This window comes from Siniperca chuatsi, linkage group LG10, assembly GCF_020085105.1.
Source record: "Siniperca chuatsi isolate FFG_IHB_CAS linkage group LG10, ASM2008510v1, whole genome shotgun sequence".
NCBI lineage: Eukaryota > Metazoa > Chordata > Actinopteri > Centrarchiformes > Sinipercidae > Siniperca > Siniperca chuatsi.
The window spans coordinates 30,537,030-30,560,310 of record NC_058051.1 but is presented as its reverse complement, the minus strand read 5'-3'; the positions used below and the strand labels follow the sequence as shown (position 1 = coordinate 30,560,310).

The 23,281-nt window shown below is 43.7% G+C and overlaps 1 protein-coding gene and 2 long non-coding RNA genes across 14 annotated transcripts in view; 1 reads left to right on the top strand and 2 right to left on the bottom strand.

Annotated features, from left to right (window-relative positions):
* Positions 1-6,583: 6,583 nt before the first annotated feature.
* LOC122882666 lies at positions 6,584-18,704 on the top strand. Its single transcript, XR_006379428.1, has 3 exons — positions 6,584-7,320; positions 8,049-8,285; positions 18,574-18,704. It is a non-coding gene; the product is annotated as an uncharacterized LOC122882666 (long non-coding RNA).
* LOC122882665 lies at positions 9,466-11,320 on the bottom strand. Its single transcript, XR_006379427.1, has 2 exons — positions 10,825-11,320; positions 9,466-9,838 (listed from the first exon to the last, which is right to left on the bottom strand). It is a non-coding gene; the product is annotated as an uncharacterized LOC122882665 (long non-coding RNA).
* Positions 11,518-23,281, bottom strand: part of LOC122882654 (hemicentin-2-like) — a 39,056-nt gene continuing 27,292 nt past the window's right edge. For 4 of the 12 annotated variants that reach the window (XM_044210262.1, XM_044210256.1, XM_044210261.1 and 1 more), the window contains 10 exons: positions 21,957-22,298; positions 21,387-21,725; positions 21,201-21,305; positions 20,531-20,602; positions 19,040-19,366; positions 18,391-18,717; positions 15,697-16,056; positions 15,054-15,413; positions 12,183-12,517; positions 11,518-12,086 (listed from right to left, as the gene is read on the bottom strand). In XM_044210262.1, the coding sequence (XP_044066197.1) occupies positions 12,189-12,517; positions 15,054-15,413; positions 15,697-16,056; positions 18,391-18,717; positions 19,040-19,366; positions 20,531-20,602; positions 21,201-21,305; positions 21,387-21,725; positions 21,957-22,298 (2,561 nt within the window). In that variant the 3' untranslated portion in view covers positions 11,518-12,086; positions 12,183-12,188. The remainder of the gene's footprint in view (positions 12,087-12,182; positions 12,518-15,053; positions 15,414-15,696; positions 16,057-18,390; positions 18,718-19,039; positions 19,367-20,530; positions 20,603-21,200; positions 21,306-21,386; positions 21,726-21,956; positions 22,299-23,281) is intronic. The other 8 variants (XM_044210260.1, XM_044210265.1, XM_044210259.1 and 5 more) reach the window with 8 other exon arrangements.

The following is a 23,281-nucleotide window of genomic DNA, read 5'->3' as shown; positions in this document are numbered from 1 at the left end:
ATTGACGTAAATGGACTAAATTATGTCCAACAACACAAATATCCCTGATCTGATTGGGGGGCGGCCTCCGGATTCTGACATCAGCAGATGCCCAAACAGGCTCGATGAACAATGAACTGATGTCATATTGTCTGCGTGGAATATTCAGTCTAGTGTCTAATTTTCTAAGCTTTAGAAATAAAACTATACTTTGCCGCTCAGTCCGACTTCTCGCTTTCATCAAACCATATAAAGTATCCTCCGTAAAACTAATCTCTCCCAGGTCGCAGACCAGATACGCTCCGCCTTCCTCCCTGAGCGAGCTCAGAGCACGAGGCGGTCCCGGAGCTCGCCGAAGCGCTCGCGCTGCTTCGTCCTGAAAAACCACGCCCATCCAGGAGAATTAGTTTCAGCTTTAGATTTCATTCACGCTGAACCCTGAAACCTCCGTTACACCGGGTTTGTCAGCTGACAGAAAGCACCGGGACCGGGAAGATGCAGCTGGTTGAAACGGTTTGCATATGGGACCAGTACGCATGATGAGGTCACAGAACACTGTAAGATTATTGGTGGATTTAAATACAGCGTTTAAAATGTGCTATGAGTTCTCTCAGAGGAGAGGTGCAGCTCAGGGTGGAGGTGTTTCTCTGTGTTAATGATGGAGTCTGTGTGTGTGTGTGTGTTTGCTACAGAGTGAGGACATTTTGTCCGGTCCTCACAACTTCAAAGGGTTTGAATGGTGAGGCTTTTAGTTGTGATGGTCCTCACAAGGATAGAAGCACAAGGATGTGTGTGTGTGTGGAGGCAGCTCATTAATGAAGACCAGAGGACCAGACTCAGCAGGACGTCCAACACCACAAATGATGATGAGGAGGAGGAGGAGGATGAAAGGATGGAGGAGAGAAAAAAAGACTGATTTGATTCTCTGAAGCTGAAACAAGCTGCCTCCATTTTTAAATCTTTTAGAAATTATAATTTTTAAATAACGTTTCAAAGATTGTTGGTCAACATTTCCCCACGAGTCTGAAGGTGCGTTCAGAGTGCGACTGCATGTAAAGTGGGAACAAACAGAAGCAAAGTCTCCCAATGTGAACCTTCAGCAGAGAACTGGTGCTAATCCTGAGGCTTCATCAGCATGCAGAGACTGAAACATGAAGCCAGCGTTTTCAGGTTCATCCGCTCTGCAGACGTTTCCAAAAGCTCCATCTGTGGGTGTAGTAAACACCGACTGAAGGGTTCTTAACATCACCTGCCCTGGTCATTGACTTTAATCCCGACTGGAGCTCGCATGTAGGTCATTTTTCACCCCCACCCCAGTAGTAATTACAGATGCAATAAGCTCTTTTTTTAGCCTGTATCTGTTCACATGTGGTCAAACTGTCTCACCGGCGCCCTCCTGAGGAGGCTTCTGTCTTTCTCTTTAGTCTCTGTGCTGCTGGACGTCTGTTACAGACCAGATCCTGTCGTTTCACCAGCGTTAAAACCTTCCTTTTAAAATGATATTTAAATGATTTTCTGTCATTTCCCATCAGTCTTTGCCTTTGGTGTGCAGTCAAAGCCTCATGGGAGCTGTAGTTGTTGAACACATTAAATGTAGTATATTTATTAAAATCTATAAGTGTTTAGATGTTTACATCAACAGTATATCTGGAAGATCTTTAATCCTGATAATTGATCTTTGTACTGACTGATCTCAGGCCAGGTGTTGGCACAGAAGTATGATTAATAAGATTTCTCCACGAGCTGAAAATAATCTGCTGAAACATCATCAGGAAGCTGCTGCTCAGAGTCACAACGACAAGAAACTCAAACTTTATTTAATTAATACATTTAATTTTTGTTCTTAATTTCAGAATAAGAAATCCTTTATTGATCCCCGAAGGGAAACTCTTTGTTACAGCAGCTCGCCTTTACGTCAGTGCACACAGGAGAAAGTACTAGCAAACAATATAATACTAAACACTATAAAAACAGGTCAGAAAATAAATGAAGTACCAGGTATAAGGGTTTACCAAGTGGGTTTACTGGTGATGATGATAATACAGTATAATAATACCAATGTAATAATATAAGTAATAAGCAGTGGAAGTTAGGAGTTAAAACTAACATTGGAAAACTAAATATTGCACAGCAGTAATGGGAGTATATAATATCAGTAAACAGAGAAAAATACATGGACAATTATTGCACAGGAGTATTGCAGAGATGTTAATGATCAATGTCCAGTATTTAGTGATGTTAATGATCAATGTACAGACTGACACTTAGAGGGAGGAGTTAAAGAGTCTGATGGCCACAGGCAGGAATGACTTCCTGTGGCGCTCCTCAAACTGACCCGTCATAACGTTGTTCTGGAAAATATGTAACGTTAGAACTAAACAGTGCAAAGATATATTGACGTAAATGGACTAAATTATGTCCAACAACACAAATATCCCTGATCTGATTGGGGGGCGGCCTCCGGATTCTGACATCAGCAGATGCCCAAACAGGCTCGATGAACAATGAACTGATGTCATATTGTCTGCGTGGAATATTCAGACTAGTGTCTAATTTTCTAAGCTTTAGAAATAAAACTATACTTTGCCGCTCAGTCCGACTTCTCGTTTTCATCAAACCATATAAAGTATCCTCCGTTAAAACTAATCTCTCCCAGGTCGCAGACCAGATACGCTCCGCCTTCCTCCCTGAGCGAGCTCAGAGCACGAGGCGGTCCCGGAGCTCGCCGAAGCGCTCGCGCTGCTTCGTCCTGAAAAACCACGCCCATCCAGGAGAATTAGTTTCAGCTTTAGATTTCATTCACGCTGAACCCTGAAACCTCCGTTACACCGGGTTTGTCAGCTGACAGAAAGCACCGGGACCGGGAAGATGCAGCTGGTTGAAACGGTTTGCATATGGGACCAGTACGCATGATGAGGTCACAGAACACTGTAAGATTATTGGTGGATTTAAATACAGCGTTTAAAATGTGCTATGAGTTCTCTCAGAGGAGAGGTGCAGCTCAGGGTGGAGGTGTTTCTCTGTGTTAATGATGGAGTCTGTGTGTGTGTGTGTGTTTGCTACAGAGTGAGGACATTTTGTCCGGTCCTCACAACTTCAAAGGGTTTGAATGGTGAGGCTTTTAGTTGTGATGGTCCTCACAAGGATAGAAGCACAAGGATGTGTGTGTGTGTGGAGGCAGCTCATTAATGAAGACCAGAGGACCAGACTCAGCAGGACGTCCAACACCACAAATGATGATGAGGAGGAGGAGGAGGATGAAAGGATGGAGGAGAGAAAAAAGACTGATTTGATTCTCTGAAGCTGAAACAAGCTGCCTCCATTTTTAAATCTTTTAGAAATTATAATTTTTAAATAACGTTTCAAAGATTGTTGGTCAACATTTCCCACGAGTCTGAAGGTGCGTTCAGAGTGCGACTGCATGTAAAGTGGGAACAAACAGAAGCAAAGTCTCCCAGTGTGAACCTTCAGCAGAGAACTGGTGCTTATCCTGAGGCTTCATCAGCACGCAGAGACTGAAACATGAAGCCAGCGTTTTCAGGTTCATCCGCTCTGCAGAGACGTTTCCAAAAGCTCCATCTGTGGGTGTAGTAAACACCGACTGAAGGGTTCTTAACATCACCTGCCCTGGTCATTGATTTGAATCCCGACTGGAGCTCGCATGCAGGTCATTTTTCACCCCCACCCGAGTAGTAATTACAGATGCAATGAGCTCTTTCTTTAGCCTGTATCTGTTCACATGTAGTCAAACTGTCTCACCGGCGCCCTCCTGAGGAGGCTTCTGTCTCTCTTTAGTCTCTGTGCTGCTGGACGTCTGTTACAGACCAGATCCTGTCGTTTCACCAGCGTTAAAACCTTCGTTTTAAAATGATGTTTAATTGATTTTCTGTCATTTCCCATCAGTCTTTGCCTTTGGTGCGCAGTCAAAGCCTCATGGGAGCTGTAGTTGTTGAACACATTAAATGTAGTATATTTATTAAAATCTATGTGTTTAGATGTTTACATCAACGGTATATCTGGAAGATCTTTAATCCTGATAATTGATCTTTGTACTGACTGATCTCAGGTCAGGTGTTGGCACAGAAGTATGATTAATAAGATTTCTCCACGAGCTGAAAATAATCTGCTGAAACATCATCAGGAAGCTGCTGCTCAGAGTCACAACGACAAGAAACTCAAACTTTATTTAATTAATACATTTAATTTTTGTTCTTAATTTCAGAATCAGAAATACTTTATTGATCCCCGAAGGGAAACTCTTTGTTACAGCAGCTCGCCTTTACGTCAGTGCACACAGGAGAAAGTACCAGCAAACAATATAATATAAACACTATAAAAACAGGTCAGAAAATAAATGAAGTACCAGGTGGGTTTACCGGTTGGTGATGATAATACAGTATAATAATACCAATGTAATACTATAAGTAATAAGCAGTGGAAGTTAGGAAAAACTAACATGGGAAAACTAAATATTGCACGGGAGTAGTAAACAGAGAATATTGCACAATTATTCAAGTATTGCAGAGATGTTAATGATCAATGTCCAGTTTAGTGACTTCGGGTCATACAGACTGACACTTAGAGGGAGGAGTTAAAGAGTCTGATGGCCACAGGCAGGAATGACTTCCTGTGGCGCTCTGTGGTGCATTGTGGGGGGATGAGTCTTCCGCTGAAGGCGCTCCTTTGTTTGACCAGCACGTCATGGAGCGAGTGGGAGACACTGTCCAAGATGCCGTGTAGTTTACCCAGCATCCTCCTCTCTGACACCACCGGCAGAGAGTCCAGCTCCACCCCCACAATGTGCCCGGCCTTACGGATCAGTTTATTGAGTCTGTTAGCGTCCGCTACCCTCAACCTGCTGCCCTCAGCCTGCTGCCCCAGCATGCAACAGCATACAGGACAGCACCGGCCACCACAAACTCATAAAACATCTTCAGCATTGTCCGGCAGATGTTGAAGGACCTCAGCCTCCTCAGGAAACAGAGGCGGCTCTGGCCCTCCCTGTAAACAGCTTGCGTGTTCTTGGTCCAGTCCAGTTTATTATCCAAGTGTACTCCCAGGTACTTATAGTCCTCTACAATGTCCACACTGACCCCCTGGATGGAAACCAGGGTTGCTGGTGCCTTGGCCCTCCGTAGATCCACAACCAGCTCCTTAGACTTTGTCGCATTGAGCTGCAGATGGTTCTGCTCGCACCATGAGACAAAGTTACCCACCACAACCCTGTACTCAGACTCCGTCCCACAGCTAACAGTTCAATGTCCGGGCTACAGATACTCTGCTTGATAGTAACATGACCAGGGTTACACCATCTGTTGTTGACCAGAACAGCAAGCCCACCGCGCCTTCCGCTTACCGCTCCCGGTGTGATCCCTGTCGGCCCGAACAGTCTGAAAGCCGTCGATGGAAACGTTATGGTCCGGGATATCCTGGTGTAGCCATGTCTCCGAGAAGCACATCAAACTACACTCACGGAACTCCGTCTGACTCCGGCTAACGCTGTTAGCTCGTCTTTTATTCGCCAGCGATCTCACGTTGCCCATGACGCGAGAGAAGGCAGACGCGGCTTAAAACTCTTATTCTTAAGTCTCTTTTGTCTGCACCCGCTCTCTCTTCCTCCTCGCTTCGTTCCACCTCTGCATCCTCGGTGTGTCCTCGTCCAGATCTCAGTGGGGACATCGGTAGTCCTGGGCGCCATGCCGCTCGGCTTCAGCGCGATCAGCTGTTCCTGGTGTAAACAATGCGGCCAAACAGCTGATCTGCAGCGGTGCCCACCGAGTAGCAGAAGAAGTTCCACACGGCGAAAAAAAGTACCAAAACACTTTCTACCCTCATTTTTAAGAGCGTAGTTTAAACTATACTTACACACAAGTTACTCAAGTTTGGAAGAAAAAGGAAAGTTAAAAGTTGGAAAAAGTAAGACGACTAGACGGAGCTACAGCAACGGGCAGCATGCGGCTGGTGCATGCGCACACATGCAATTTAGACTCCGAGGTGAGAGAGAAAGTGACAGAAAGGAGAGAGGTGGATGTGAGGAGGCAGAAAACAGATACTGTCGTATGTGGTGTGGTATGTGGACCCAAATGCAGACGACCAGGAAGCGGTATAAGGATGAAGTAGCCGGACGGTTACAGTGTTTATTGGGGTGAAGTGGCTTACTGTCAGGTACAGGCGGACAGACCGGTAGGCACACAGGTAACAAACAGGTAACAGGCAAATAGGCAGCTACAGGTCCAGGTACAGGGAAGATGGGTTACCGGCTGCAGTGGTGGAACCAAGGAAGTGAGTCCAATGAGGCTAAACAAATCCAATAGGGAGCAGGCAAAGTTCAAAGTCCAGAATCCAGACACGGTCCAAGGGAGACCAAGAATCCAAACAGAACTCACGGTAAGAATGCCGGGGAACTGGGCATGGGAACCAGGTACAACGAAAAGTGCACCAAACAACAACACACCCCCAAATGTCATGAACACACAAGACAGGAACCACAATGATCCATCACTGAACAAAGAAAGAGACCCGGACTAAATACCCTAGGGGAGTTGAGACAACGAGACACAGGTGCAAACAATCAAGGAAGGGCCAACAATCAAAACTGGAGGGAAAGCAAACAAAGACAGGAAGTAAAACCACAAGACACACAAGGAGAGCAACACACTACAAAATAAAACAGGAAATGACAAAACCTCAAACTATAACATAAACAATAAGAGGAAAGAGAAAGCTGGAAAGGAATCAAAGATGAAGCGCCACAGCAGGAGAAAGTATTCAACCCTGAACTGGTCGCCTCTGATTTATTGTAGAATCGGGCCGGATTTCCACCAGATCCAGAGGCACTGACTTCTGCACTTTTATAATCTTCACTCTTGTAGTGCAACACACAAATTGTGTATTGTGTTTTAACAAATAAGTATTAAAATAAGCTGCTAGCCCAAATTTACTGTTGAGAAAAATACAGATACAACCCTGTTGTTAATTTGCATAAAGCGTAGTGAGGGAGCGATCACCTTAATATAAGACATAGAAAGCGTAGATAGAGAAATCTTCGGCCAAATAATCACAAACTCACTACGGGGACATCATGTATTTGAAGTTAAACAGAGGTAAGTAAAGAAATCAATACGAAGGGAGGGAGAAGATCAAACGAACAACTTTTTGATGAGAAGAAGAAGGAGGTGGAGGCCGAAGCAGGTTCCTCAGACAGGTGAGTTTTCTTTGTCTTTGTCTCCTCAGATTTCAATTCTCAATGCGTGCGTTTTTTCTTCTGTTGCTAACTACATTATACTCTCATGCTCTTTTAGTGTGATGCGGCGCAGGAAAGGTATTTGAAGTAAAACAGAGGTAGGTACAAAATCAATACAAAGGGAGGGAGGAGAAGATCAAACAAACAACTTTTTACAAGTTCTAAAGAACTATTTACATATTTACAACTTGCAGTAACATCTTAATCCAGAGAGAAAGCGTGAAGCTGCCGCACACTGACTGCTGTACGCAGGACAGACACTGTTGGCTGAAAGCCGCATGGGAATGAATTACAATAGAACATATTTTAATATATTTCTCGCCTTTTCCCTGATGGGCTGAATAAGTCGCTACATTTGTCGCTAGTCGCTAAGACGGTCTGAAAAGTCGCTAAATCTAGTCGCCAAGTTGGCAACACTGAGGGACAAAGACCGGCCGACCTGGAAAGGCCAAAGCCTTCACTAAGAGACTTGACTGAGAAACAAAGAACAGACAGCGGAAAGGCGCCAAGCTGTTAATTTGCACCTAAATGTAACACTGAGACGAAATCTCGCTTGAAGCCAACAAATCTCGAATCCAAACACTGGATTCCCATTGAAGCCAACACGAGATCTCAGTAGAATCCAAACACTGGAATCCCATTGACGGCGTTACGACAGGAGGTCTCCTCCGCTCTAACTGTTACTACAGGGAGGCACATCACGTGAACTTTAACCCCCTAGGAAAAGTCTTAACTCTCTGGATGAAAAACAGACTACTTTGTGTTTGCTGAAACACTTTTTTAGGATCCCGATCGTTATACTGTACATTATGATCTTTGCCTGCAGAAGGAAGAGACAAATTCACCGTTTTCTTCATGGAGAGAAAGACCGGCGGAGAGCCTCTCTTCCTCCCCGCTAAAGTCGACTGCTGCTTTCCTTTGCTGCCCCTCGAAGGAACAGTTTCGCCATCGGACCTGCCGACAGTGTGGACCCGGCTTTGTCAGCATCCGAACCTGAGAGAAACTCCACCGGACAAATTCTGAACGAACTGACGCATCAATCGCTAGCCAAGAGCGATTTCAAGTAAGAGGCATGTGTCTGGGCAAAGAGAGATTTTATAACTGTGTGTTATTAATTGTGCTTTGCTTTGATTTTGGAAAGTGACGGACCGCTGCGTCCAAATTGCTGTGTGTTTTTCTTTGTGTTAGCACGTCTCATTTTGCAACGTACCACCGCTGGGCCGTAACTGTGTTAGCTTTAGCCACTGTGGAAGCTAACAACTGTGCTTTATCAGAAGAAAGTCTGCGGCAGGATTACTGTGTGATAAAGAGACAGTTATTACGCTTTGCCACGGCATTTGAGATTCCTCGTGCTTTACTCTGTGTGTTTTCCTCTCTCTTATCTCCACCATCCCACACACCTTTACACGTTTATATACATCTCAAACGGCGCAGATCTTGAGGACAAATAGAGCTCGTCCTCCCGTTTTGGCTCTGTCCCTTTGTTTGACATTTGCGGCCTGCCTGCCATTTTGGCTCTGTGCGTGAGATGGAAGATGGCCACTTGCCATCTTCCTTGCCAAACCCCCAATTCTCTTTGTTACAGTGTACCGCGAACCTGGTCCTTATTCTGAATTTTTATCTGAATTCTCAGAGTTTTTATCAAGTTTAGTCCTCAAAACACAAAGTAATTATTGTAGGTGATTTCAATATTCATGTGGACGTTGAAAATGATAGCCTTAGTACTGCGTTTATCTCATTATTAGATTTGATTGGCTTTTGTCAGAGTGTACATGAAGTCACTCACTGTTTTAACCACACCCTCAACCTTGTTCTGGTATAGGGCATTGAAATTCAACATTTAATAGTCTTTCCACAGAATCCTTCATTATCGGACCATTATTTAATAACTTTTGAACTCCTATTACTGGACAACTTTATTATCTTCTTTTTTAGAGGGGCGATAGAGTCGAGTGTTTGGTCGCAGTGAGCCTGTAGCACTATCAACAAGATGGTCAATTTGGGAGGGGCTGGCTTCGTGATTCAGGCGCCAAATGTGAGTGAGCAATAAAAACAGATATAAATGTTCCAAATCAAATCTATGATCTGTTTTTGAAATGTATGTAAGTGTGACAGCAGACTGATATTATAGAATTAATAATAAGCTCTAATAAACAGTTGGAGCTCAGTTTTGATGAACTGGGAGCAAAAACAGGAAGAAGAGAGAAGCCTTTTGGCTGGAGAAGAGAAAGTAGACAAAGTTACAGAGTTTTTAGGATTCATTTATGATTTGGATTCCACACACAAATTGAATCATTTTCATTTGATGAATAAAGAAGACGTTCAGAGCCTCTATTCCTGCTGTTAGTCCCTTTTATACTTCTGTAGGAATATTAATATTATACTACACTATATACTATCCATCAAATCAGCTGACCAATCAATAAGCAGATGGTGACCGAAGGGGTGTTTCTGCCGGGTAACAAACGTCCTCATAGGATCCAGCTGTGGCTCCTCTCTCCTCCACCTATAAAGTGAGGGGAACATCCTGGTTGATGGAGGACCTCGATGGATCTCTGGGTCACCAGCTGGAGGATGGAGGAGTGAGGACGGGAGGAAGCTGAGACAATATGCTGCCTGTGAGGACGTCCCAGCAGAGACATGGAGGGGAGGGGTTACACCATCACTACACATCTTTGTTCATGTGACACATCAGACACATCAGTCTTTTTAAAATAGTTCCTCACTGACATGAACTCGTTGTGTGGAGACATTTGTCTTTACTGTCCACTGGAGCAGCAGCTTTCTGTTGTGTATTTGAGACTAGTATTAGTGGAAGGTGCTGTGATTAGAAGTACAGTTGTGGTTCCTAGCCGATACCCTCTCCAAGCAAGGATATAGATTACGGCTGACTGATACCCTATGACCTAGGTATCAGACTGGCCTCTCCAATCTCGAGCTTAGTTCAAGAGCCTCGCCTGGTTTAACGAGGCGGTATCAAGCCTCCTATGACCCTATCACTTTAACAAAAACTCCAATTCAAAAACAAATCAGTTCACATATTAGCAACAAATCACTACAAATGAACACCTCTAGCACCCAGTCAGTCAATTCAAAAGCTGTAGCAACAGATCCAATACAATTCAATACCTTCAGCAACCAATAGAATTCAATCCAGTATCTTTAGCAAGGAATCAAATATAACTCTAAGTCAATTAAATGACTCAACACTTTTAACAACAGATCAAATATTACTCAATACTATTAGCTACAAATCGTAGAAAAGGTTTCAGTCGTAGTCGTCTGGACACTGTTTTCAGAATCAAGACGTTTCGGCTCCCATCCGGAAGTCATTCTCAATTGTGAAAAATGGACCAGGAACTCAGAAATTTAAGCTACTCTGTGTTGCTTAAGCCCCGCCCTCAGGGAGGAATCTTCCTAAGTGTCTGCTGATTACCCTGCCTAGTTTCACCTGAAACTTTAGCTACAAATCATATAGTTAACTTATAACTGTTCAATCATGCATCAGGTAGAGGAACTGAGAGGGTTCAATTTTAGCATTTAGCTGTTCAACAATTTAGCATCAAATCATGGTGGTCCACCTATCTCAAGGAGAATCCTACCTTTCAGATGTGAGGCTGTCGCAGTCAGTGTTCAGAGAAGAGTCCTACAGGAACTGGATTTCAATTGTAGAGTATACAATCTGTTTTTATTTAAAGATGAATAAATCTGATATGAATTATCAAAATCCTCAAAAGGCTGTTGTAAAATGCTATATTAACTGGTAACAAAAACTTCCCTCTCTACCTCAACAAAATAGTCAGTCAAAAATAAAGAATATCAAATATAAAGAGTCTAGTCCACAGAGACTAGAACAACAAAAAATAGCAAAACAAAAGAGAGTACTGGTGACGGAGACGAGAACTGAACCGTTAGCACAGGTCACACAGATACAAAAAACGTTTCAGCAAGATGTTGTGGTTACGTATGTGCTGCTGTTGCAGTCAGGAAGCAGAGTGCTGTTAGATGTGCAAACAGAGTTCTTTTCTAATTCTCTTTTGTGTCAGTTGTCATTGTTTAATTACTGTCCTCGCTTGTGTATCAAAGTTCTGCGTGGATATGCGGATCGGCCTTATTCTATTTTAGCGGACCCTCAGCAGTACAAGCTGAGTGACTGCGACTGGAGACTGTTCAAACTGATGTTCTGTGATTTGATGGACGTCTTTTGGTTGATATGATATTTTACTGGATCTCATAGTCTCACAAGTCTCTCAAGTCTCATAGAGAAACATGCAAGTCCATTTTTCATTTTCTGACAAGTGAGTTCCATGTTCAGACTGAGTGACGGCCTTTTGCAGGACAAATAAAAGGGAATTGGACTAAATGTTTGGAGAACTGTGAGAGCGCCTTAGAAAATGTGTTGAAGCAGCTGATACAAACTGTTGAGTGTGAGAATAAAACACAGAGTTTCCGCCAGAGTGAGACCTCTGTCAGAGTTCAGAGGATCTAAACCACAAGCGACCTTCATGGACACTAAAAGTCTCCCAAAAGACGACAACATGTTTTAGTCCAAATCACACAGCTGATCAACATGTGACATCACACTGACCTCACTCTGACATCACTGATCAACAGTAATCGATAGTGAGTGTGTAGACTGTGTGTGAGAGTCAGTAGGAGGAGTCAGAGTGAAGATGAAGCTGACAAAGCGTCCTCCTGTCTTCATTCATCCTCCATCAGCTGCTTCACCTCCATTTTCTCTCTGATCCAAAGTCAGATCGGCTCAATAATCAAAGATCCACCGACAGACCGATCAAACTGCCATCAGATTGATCGGCCATCAGAGGCGTTGCATCAGTGGAGCGTCTTCTGTTCCTGATCCTCTCTGCAGAGGAGACAGAGGACAGTCAGACAGAGACAAACACAGAGACCTGTGTCTTCATACTGACCTTTGACCTCTGACCTGTGTCTTCATACTGACCTTTGACTAGAGCTCCACTCTTTTCCCTCTCAGGATGTTTCCCTCCCTGCTGTAGACTCTGCAGATGTATATTCCTCTGTCTCTGTCTGTGGGGGACTTCAGGGTCAGACTGAGGTCTCCAGTTCTCAGCAGGTCTCCCTTCATCTCTGTGCGGCCTCTGTAAACCCGGTCCTGATATCTAGGCTGGTCAGAGCCGTTCTGATACACGTGGACCATCTTTGTGGGTATGGGTTTATGGCGTCTCCACTCCACTACAGTGTCCTCAGGCAGGTCAGCTGTGGTCTTGAAGGGCAGCAGGACAGACTCCACCCCGTCCTTCACCTCCACCTGACAGTCTGAGAGGACAACAAACCACAACATCAGCTGTACAGACAGCAGCAGCACTTTGGAATAACTTTATTGAATGATTACAAAGTTGTAGAGAAACCTGAAGGACAGAACCAGATCAGAGCAGCAGGTAACTGGACAGAAATACAGGAAGTAAAAGCAGGTTATCAAGGTGTTCAGAGTCTCGATGGCGTTGGGATTGTTTTGTCCATGTGGTGCTTCACAGTAATGTCTCATGTCAGTGTTGAACTGCTGGATGTTGCTTTTCTTTGTCACTTTTACATTTATGGATCTAAAAGTGAAAGATTTCAGATGAAACATGCTTCTGTTTACAGATAAATCCCTAAATATAAAAATCTCCTAAAAATGAGCTTTAATATCCAAATGTTTCTGACAAATACATTTAGAAGGAAACATCATTTCTGCCTGGATTCTGTTCACTGGCAGTGTTTGTTACAGTCCAGGAAGTTTTACACTCATGTTTCACTCAGAGGTCAGAAGTCAGGTCCAGGTCCTGAGTCCCACCTGCTGTTGGTTCAGATACTGAAACACTTTGGTTCAGGTTCAGGAAAGAAGGCGGTTTTAGTTCAATATTGAAAAAGTCTTGTGCTTCAAGTCGGCGTTGACCTTTTCAGTATTGAACCATATAGACCTCCATCTTTCCTGAACCTGTACCAGGAGCTGGGAGGCTCCAGACTCCAGTCTGGACTCAGGATCTAGTTTCCAGGAGTGGATATTGTAGGAAAACTCCTGAAACGTGTTGTCAGTGAAGGTTTCGTAGATCGCTTCAGTATCTCTTTCCAGATGTTGTACAGATGTAACAGTTGAGCTGCTCCTTAAAGACAACGACGAGAAATTCACTAATATGATGTTGAAAGAAGTTGTAAACTTCACTAGTGAGGATTTATTATCTTTCACTTCTTCCCAACATTCATCTGATCACAAGCTGCTGTTTCTGTTGTCAATATTTCTGCTTTGCTTCTGTTTCCTTAACAAACTTCTTCAACATCACGTGAAGAATTGATCGTCAGTCTTTCATTGATACAAACTATTAAAGCTGCATTTCTTTGTTCTAAGTGATGAATTCTTTTCATCCGTGGAAATGATCTCCTGTATTATTCTCGTTTCTGTTATGATGTCATTTCCTCTTTTGATTGATCCGTTGTGAATTTGAAATGTTACAGATGATCAATATTTGTCAGATATTTGATGCCCCAGTTTTCATTGATCATCTCTGTGGACTTTAAACAATTGATCAAAGAGCTTTCATGTACAATAAGTGGTGTCCTATTGAAGTGAATGTATTATTAAAGATGCCATTTTCTGATCAGTAAATTTTGATTGTTTCATAATCAGAAATGAGTCAGACGTCAGTCCTTCATGTCTCAGACTTTGTTCTTCCAGCTGATCTGGATCTGATGCAGATGTTCAGTCTCCAAATATCACAACCATCGAAATGGAAACAGAAGTTCAGTTCTCCATATGAGCCTCTTCAAGATGGAGGAGGAAACAATCTTTGTGTCGGGAATGAAAATATGAGCTGAACATTCATGAAGGTTTTTAGCTCAACACAAATGTTATTAGAGCCAAATATCTTACAGATCAATAATCAATATCTGTCAGATGTTCCATCAGTCCGTTGTTAAGAAGTGATGTTGTGATAATATCAGCTTCCCTTTGGCTGCAACAGTTAGAGACACATTTCACTTTGAAATGACATTTAGCTTCTTATGAAAACATTTAATATTCATCACAATAACTGGACCTTTTGTAATAATATAATAATTTAATATTCAAACTCTCAACACATTTTCTTTGACTGTTTGAAGTGAAACATGTTTGTTTGGTTCCAGTTTGAAATATGTTCCATCTGACAGAGACAGTGTTGTCTTTGCTGTCTGTACAATCAGCAGCACAACTGACTGTTTATTAAATCACTGAGTATTAATGTCAAATGGACTCAGTCAAATCTTTATTAATTAACACGATTAGTGTCAAATTATTGGACTTCACTAAAACTTATGACAGAAAGTGAATATTGATAATATCATTACTAGGAGTCCAAGTCCCGAGTGGACTGGGTACCACTAGTGCCCAGTACCAGCGGTGCTGGGAGCCCCATTGAAATCGCTCAGATTTGTATTTATTGATTTGTTTCCCACTGGTGAAAGTGGTCCTGCAGCCTGCACCGTCAGTTATGCAAGTGAAATTCACAAGGGAGGTAGAGACCTGCACACTCCTGAGACACCAAAAATGACATGTCCACCAGTAGGTGGCGCTATAATCAAGGTAAATTTGAAGTGAGCAGAAATATGCCAAACCTATTTTTTCGAACTCCACCTAGGCCGTGAGTCCCATCTGCACGAAACTGTGCACACAGAATCTATGGACTGATGTACAAAAGTTTATTAAAAGAATTTTCATACTCCCAAAAATGCACAAGTTATGAAGCAAAAACTTGCACCGCAGGATTGGACCCCTTTAAGAGCTGCTTGCAGGTCTAGTTGTTATTGTTAATATATGAATCAAATAGACAGAACTGACCTCTGAAGTCTGACCAGTATGTAGAGCGCTGATCCTTGACCCGGAGCTCCACTTGTTTCTCCATCAGGATGTTTCCCTCCCTGCTGTAGACGGTGCAGGTGTAGGTTTTACTGTCTCTGCCTGTGAGGTATTTCAGGGTCAGACTGAGGTCTCCAGTTCTCAGCAGGTCTTCCTTCATCTCTGTTCGGCCTCTGTAATCTCTCTCCTGTTCTTCAGGCCGGTCAGAGCCGTTCTGATACTCGTGGACCTTCCAGTTGTTTCTGTCCCTCCACTCCACTGTGACGTCCTCAGGCAGGTCAGCTCTGGTTTTGCAGGGCAGCAGGACAGACTCCACCCCTGAATCCACCACCACCTGACAGGCTGAGAGGACAACAGACACAACATCAGCTGTAGAGACGGCAGCAGGAAGTGAAATCCGTCCCCTTGTTCCATCTGACAGAGACAGTGTTGTCTTTGCTGTCTGTACAATCAGCAGCACAACTGACTGTTTATTAAATCACTGAGTATTAATGTCAAATGGACTCGATCAAATCTTTATTAACATGATTAGAGTGAAATTATTGGACTTCACTAAAACTTATGACAGAAAGTGAATATTAATAATATTGTTTTTTATTATATGAATCAAATAGACAGAACTGACCTCTGACCTCTGACCTGTAGCTACAGAGCTGACCCTTGACCTGGAGTTCCACTTGTTTCTCTCTCAGGATGTTTCCCTTCCTGCTGTAGACTCTGCAGATGTATTTTCCTCTGTCTCTGTCTGTGGGGGATTTCAGGGTCAGACTGAGGTCTCCAGTTCTCAGCAGGTCTCCCTTCATCTCTGTGCGGCCTCTGTAAACCTGGTCCTGATATCTAGAGCTGTTCTGATACATGTGGACCATCTTTGTGGGTTTGGGTTCATGGCGTATCCACTCCAATACAGTGACCTCAGGCAGGTCAGCTGTGGTCTTGAAGGGCAGCTGGACAGACTCCACCCCGTCCTCCACCTCCACCTGACAGTCTGAGAGGACAACAAACCACAACATCAGCTGTAGAGACAGCAGCAGCACTTTTGAATAACTTTATTGAATGATTACAAAGTTGTAGAGAAACCTGAAGGACAGAACCAGATCAGAGCAGCAGGTAACAGGGGACAGAAATACAGGAAGTAAAAGCAGGTTATCAAGGTGTTCAGAGTCTCGATGGCGTTGGGATTGTTTTGTCCATGTGGTGCTTCACAGTAATGTCTCATGTCAGTATTGAACTGCTGTATGTTGCTTTTCTTTGTCACTTTTACATTCATGGATCTAAAAGTGAAAGATTTCAGATGAAAACATGGTTGTTTTCATCTCTGTTCTGTAAATGAATCTTAGCTCCACACAGCATTTCAGACACATGTTCATCATCAATCCAAAACGTTCATCTAATAATAATATGTCTCATTGTTTCCGTAACATCACTGACTCCACAAGATTCACTCAGGTCATTTCAACATTTCTGTCAAAGCTGATCTTTTTCAACTCAAATTCTCTGACTTTGTTTCTGTTTTCAGAGTATTGAGTGTTTCTCATGAGGAGTAGAGGCTGATGGAGCCTGAGTCTGATGGAGGTCTTCTTCCATTTTCTCTCTTTATATTGATCCCATTGAACAGGATGTCTGTGAAACACTGACTAAACATCACATGAATCCAGTCTTAAAACCTGATGCTATTAAATCAAAGACTCCGCTGGATTCTCCTGCAGCTACTGGACACACCAAACTTCATTAAGAATTCACTGGATTCAAGCAAATGAGCCTCTTTATAGTAGCAACTAAAGCTGATATCTTTATTTATAGCACTAATTTATTCAGAAAGAAGATTTAAACACCAAAAATGATTTCATTTGAAATCAAATGTTGAAAATGATATTGTCATGGTTTGGGTTTAGTTTTGTCATTTCCTGTTTTATTTTGAAATATTTTCCTTCCCTCATGTGTCTGTAGTTTTGCTTCCTATCTTGTTTGCTTGCTTGTTTGCTTTTACCGCCTGTTTTGATTGTCTGCCCTGTCCCGATTAGTTGCACCTGTGTCTAGTTATGTTTTCACCTGTGTCTTGTTATCCTTCCCTCACTTGTGTATTTAAGTCTGTGTGCTTCCTTTGTTCTTTGTCAGATTGTCAGTGTCACTACGTAAAGCTGTTACAGCCTGTGCCGTAACTTTGGGGATTTCTGTCGTCTGTCGGTTTCTCTCTGTTTTGTGGGCGTGTCTCTCCCTCTCTCCACGGGCTCCTGACTCATCACCCAACACACCTGCTCCAAGCCGCACACCTGCAACTCATCCACTAATCAAGCGCTGCGGTATATCAACCCTGGTCTTCCTTCCATTCATTGCCAATTATTTCAACCCATGCAGATCACCTGCCTCCCTGCCTCAGTCAGCAACATTGGCTGCCTGTCACACTTGGTCTCTGTCCTCTGGTTCCCTTCCCTCAGCCCCATCAAGTCTCCGGTGAACTGTACAATAAACTCCTTACCTCTTAATCACCTCTCTGCATTGAGTCTGCCTTTGTGAATCGTGACATAAGCATACCTGCATTTGTTTCCCGTGTGTTCTGTGGATTTATTTTCAGTTTCTGTTGGACCTGGATTTTGAATTTTTCTTTGCCTGCTACCTGTCAAACCTGTTTGCCTGTGTTGGACAGCTTCCCTTATTTCAACCACTGCCTGTCTGTAACCCGTGTAAGCCTTTTTCTTCTCATTAAACTATTGAACTGCACCTCTTCTGCCCCTGTGTCTGCACTGGGGTCCAATCCCTTATTTCCCATGCTACCCTGCTTGACAAACAGATGTTTAATGAATCCACATCATCATATTTAAAGCTGATTATCAGAATGACAATCAGGAGAAACCAAATGTGACAAAGCTTCAGACTTTAAGCAATAAATCTCTCAGGATCCACGGCTCACTTTCAGTTTGACTTTTTGGCTTTAGCGGATGGAAACTGGATGGAGCTATCTCTGATTTATTTTATTTTTTTCCCCCCGGTAATGATTTCTAAATATAAAAGCTGTCTCCTACAAATGAGCTTTAATATCCAACTAAGTGTTTCTGACAAATACGTTTAGAAGGAAACATCATTTCTGCCTGGATTCTGTTCACTGGCAGCGTTTGTTACAGTCCAGGAAGTTTTACACTCGTGTTTCACTCATTCAATCAACAGCACAACTGACTTTTATTAAGTCACTGATTATTATTGATGGATTCAATCAAATCTTTATTAAACGTCAAATTATTGGACTTCACTAAAACTTTCCTTCATATCATTATTTGTTATTTAGTTTTTTGTTTTAAATATAAATCAAATAGACAGAACTCACCTTTGACCCGAAGCTTCACTTGTTTCTCTCTCAGGATGTTTCCCTCCCTGCTGTAGACTCTGCAGATGTATTTTCCTCTGTCTCTGTCTGTGGGGTATTTCAGGGTCAGACTGAGGTCTCCAGTTCTCAGCAGGTCTCCCTTCATCTCTGTTCGGCCTCTGTAATCTCTCTCCTGTTCTTCAGGTTGGTCAGAGCTGTTCTGATACACGTGGACCTTCCAGTTGTCCCTGTCCCTCCACTCCACTGTGACGTCCTCAGGCAGGTCAGCTGTGGTTTTGCAGGGCAGCAGGACAGACTCCACCCCTGAATCCACCTCCACCTGACAGGCTGAGAGGACAACAGACACAACATCAGCTGTACAGATGGCAGCAGGAAGTGAAATCCGTCCCCTTGTTCCATCTGACAGAGACAGTGTTGTCTTTCCTGTCTGTACAATCAGCAGCACAACTGACTGTTTATTAAATCACTGAGTATTAATGTCAAATGGACTCAAATCAAATCTTTATTAACTGTCTTTGAAACACGATTAGAGTCTAATTACTGGACTTCACTGAAACTTATGACAAAGTGAATATTAATAATATCATTATTGTTATTATATGAATCAAATAGACAGAACTGACCCCTGACCTGTATCTACAGCACTGACCTTTGACCCGGAGCTCCACTTGTTTCTTCATCAGGATCCTTCCCTCCCTGCTGTAGACGGTGCAGGTGTAGGTGTCTCCGTCTCTGCCTGTGGGGTATTTCAGGGTCAGACTGAGGTCTCCAGTTCTCAGCAGGTCTCCCTTCATCTCTGTTCGGCCTCTGTAATCTCTCTCCTGTTCTTCAGGCCGGTCAGAGCCGTTCTGATACACGTGGACCTTCCAGTTGTCCCTGTCCCTCCACTCCACTGTGACGTCCTCAGGCAGGTCAGCTGTGGTTTTACATCGCAGCAGGACAGACTCCACCCCTGAATCCACCTCCACCTTGTCGACTGAGAGGACAACAGACACAACATCAGCTGTACAGACGGCAGCATTTTATTTTATTAAATTATTGGATTTCACTCAAACTTATGACAGAAAGTGATTATTAATAATATAATATAACCACAACGGGTCACAAGCCAGTGTCTTCTTGTGCCAGTCCCAAGTCTGGATAAATGCAGAGGGTTGTGTCAGGAAGGGCATCCGACGTAAAACACATGCCAAATTAAAAATGCGAATCGTGCTGCATCAAGGATCGGCTCTGAGCCCCTTCTTGTTTGCTCTGGTGATGGACAGGCTGACAGATGAGGTTAGACAGGAATCTCCATGGACTATGATGTTTGCGGATGACACTGTGATTTGTAGTGAGAGCAGGGAGCAGGTGGAGGAAAATCTAGAGAGATGGAGGTCTGCTCTGGAAAACAGAGGAATGAAGCTCAGCCGCAGTAAGACAGAATACAGGTGCGTCAATGAGAGGGACCCAGGTGGGACGGTGAGGTCACAGGGAGCAGAGGTGAAGAAGGTGCAGGACTTTAAGTACTTAGGGTCAACGGTTCAGAGCGATGGAGACTGTGGAAAAGAGGTGAAGAGGCGAGTGCGAGCAGGTTGGAGCGGGTGGAGAAAAGTGTCAGGTGTGTTGTGTGATAAAAGAGTCTCAGCAAGAATGAAAGGACAGGTGTTGAAGACGGTGGTGAGACCAGCGATGTTGGACAGCTTAGAGACAGTGGCACTGAAGGAAAGACAAGAGGCAGAGCTGGAGGCAGCAGAGCTTAAGATGTTGAGGTTCTCTTTGGGAGAGACGAGGACGGACAGGATCAGGAACGAGGACATCAGAGGGACAGCTCATGTTAGATGTTTTGGAGATAAAGTCAGAGAGGCCAGATCGAGGTGGTTTGGACGTGTTCAGAGGAGAGACTGTGAATATATTGGTAGAAGGATGCTGAGGCTGGAGCTGCCAGGCAGGAGGTCTAGAGGAAGACCAGAGAGGAGGTTTATGGATGTAGTGAGAGAGGACATGAAGTTAATTGGTGCGAGTGAAGAGGATGCAGAGGACAGGGTTAGATGGAGGCACATGATTTGCTGTGGCGACCCCTGAAAGGGAACAGCCGAAAGGAAAAGAAGAAGAAGATAATATAGTTTTTTATTATATGAATCAAATAGACAGAACTGACCTCTGACCTCTGACCTGTAGCTACAGAGCTGACCTTTGTCCTCCACCTGGTAGAAGTTACCAAAGAACGAGTCTGAAACAAATCAGGAATAAATGGTATGACTGCATCAGTAAGAAGTAGTTCCTGAATGAAAGACTGTTTAGTAGATAATGATCAGTTTGATCTGAGATCAAATATGATGTCTGATGATTATTAGTTCATAGATATCTGTCAACCTGCACATTCATTCTGAATTGTTCACACATTATTTTCCGTTCTTGTTTCCTCTCAACTCAAATGAATCTTCATCGCTTCAAACTGACAAGAAGCTGCTGAGATTTTACTGAGACTCCACAAAACGTTCCTCAAAGACAAACCAGAGATAATGACAGAAACGGATCATTTACTTCTATACAGTCCTCCGTTGGGAGTCGTCAGGAGCTGTTATTAGTGAGCCATGTTTCACACACATCAGAGACAATGAAGAACTAATGTGTCTGCTCTGCTCTCAACAACTTTTGCTTCTGGAACAAAACCTGGAAGTTTCTCTTCAGCTCTCTGCATCAGTTGTTTTTAACTCTCAACTCTCTGGAAGTAGTGCATGTGAGAGTCCGTCTGCCTCAACAGTCAAGTAGCAACAAGGGTAAGGAAGATAACCATTGGCATGATGGGTAATGTAGTAGTGACATACCTGACATGAAATAGAGCCGATAATGTACCAAAAGACCCCCAGCAACAACAACAAGACCAACAGCCAGGAGAACCAGGAGAGCTGTGGCCCAGGATGGAAATCGTGCTGTGGGAAACAGAAACATAAAGAACATGACCTCTGACCTCTGACCTGTATCTACAGTAGGTGTTAGGGTTTGTAGCTGACCTTTGACCTTCAGCTGTATGTTTCTCACTCTCCGTTGTCCTCCTAACGCTGTGGCTGTGCAGGTGTAGGTGCCGCTGTCAGAGAGGCAGAGTTTTGTCAGTTTGAGGCTGAGGTCTCCGGTTTCCAGAGCGTCAGGCATCATGGATGTTCGGCCGCTGTAAAGCTGGTTTTGGTTTCTAAGTTCATCACCTTCCAGCTGACGCTGGTGGACGGTTGGAGGATTGAGATCGCCGCGGCTCCACACCACTGTGGGGTCCTTCATCTCAAAAGGCTGAAACTCACAGGGCAGGACAAACTCCTCCCCCTCATACAGCTCCACAGCTGAGGCATGCTGGGAAACTGTGAGGTCACACAGACAGATGGACATGTGGAGACACTTCATACAGATGAGACAGACTGAGTGTTTTTCACAGAATCAAAGCTTTGGTTTGGACCATCTGGGCCGCTTTGTTTCCATCTTAAAGAGATGATGTTGAGGTGTTGAATGACTGTAACAAAGTGAATGTCTACTACAGCTCTGACCTCTGACCTGACCTGTATCTACAGTAGGTGTTAGGGTTTGTTGCTGACCTTTGACCTTCAGCTCTATGTTTCCCACTCTCCGTAGTCCTCCTAGCGTTCTGACGGTGCAGGTGTAGGTGCCGCTGTCAGAGAGGCGGAGTTTTGTCAGATTGAGGCTGAGGTCTCCGGTTTCCAGAGCGTCAGGCATCATGGATGTTCGGCCGCTGTAATGCTGGTTTTGGTTTCTAAGTTCATCACCTTCCAGCTGACGCTGGTGGACGGTTGGAGGATAGAGATCGTAGCGGTTCCACACCACTGTGGGGTCTTCCATGTAGACGGTGACATACTCACAGGGCAGCAGGACAAACTCCTCCCCCTCATACAGCTCCACAGCTGAGGCATGCTGGGAAACTGTGAGGTCACACAGACAGAGAGGTTTAATCACAGCAGCCTTATTTCATGTCTTATTCCTCCTGGAGTCCTCAGGTGACCCAGAAACCAACCTGGTCCTGTTTGTGATCACGCGCTGCAGCTGGGAACCACATCAGCACAGTTTAATAGCAATAAGAGCTGACAAACTCACTGGGTCATGGTAACTGTTTACAGTGACTCTGTTTTCTGACAAGGTGTTGAAATGATTGTGTTAACTGTCTGAACTGGAGCTCCATCACGTCTTCAGCCACTGGAGACACTTCATACAGATGAGACAGACTGAGTGTTTTTCACAGAATCAAAGCTTTGGTTTGGACCATCTGGGCCGCTTTGTTTCCATCTTAAAGAGATGATGTTGAGGTGTTGAATGACTGTAACAAAGTGAATGTCCTCTGCAGTGTGTGCAGCCTGTAAACTGTGAAGCCCAACATTTACATGTGAGCAACCATCAGAGATATAATCCTGAAGAACACTGACCGGACAGTCTTCTGCTTCAGGGTACACTAAACTAAAAACTCATCTACTAACTAGTCCGCCATTTACAGCCTTTACAGCCTTGTGTCAAGTTTGTGTGATGTATTATACAGCCATGGTTTATACTCGCACTCTTGCGAAGTAGACTAGGTCACGCAAAATTCGTAGAAGACGTAAGCGCACAAAATCACATTCCAAGTTGGAAGCTTGATGGCGGTGACGTTGAAGTCATGCGACCACGGTGTAGTACGTTTATAGCCTAATGTTAGCTTTTTACTTCTGCCAATCGCATTTACATTTCAAAAATCATAAAGTGGTGTTAGTTTGTGAAGATTACCTTGCTGAACAAAACGTGTAAGTGTCATAAACCTTTGTTTTCCTCAGAGATTATTTTCTACAATAATCCAAAAGCGAGGGAACCACGTCATGCTAACTTCCGGGTTGGCCTAAAAAATCCGTCATCCCTGCAGCCCTCTCTTTGTTTGCAT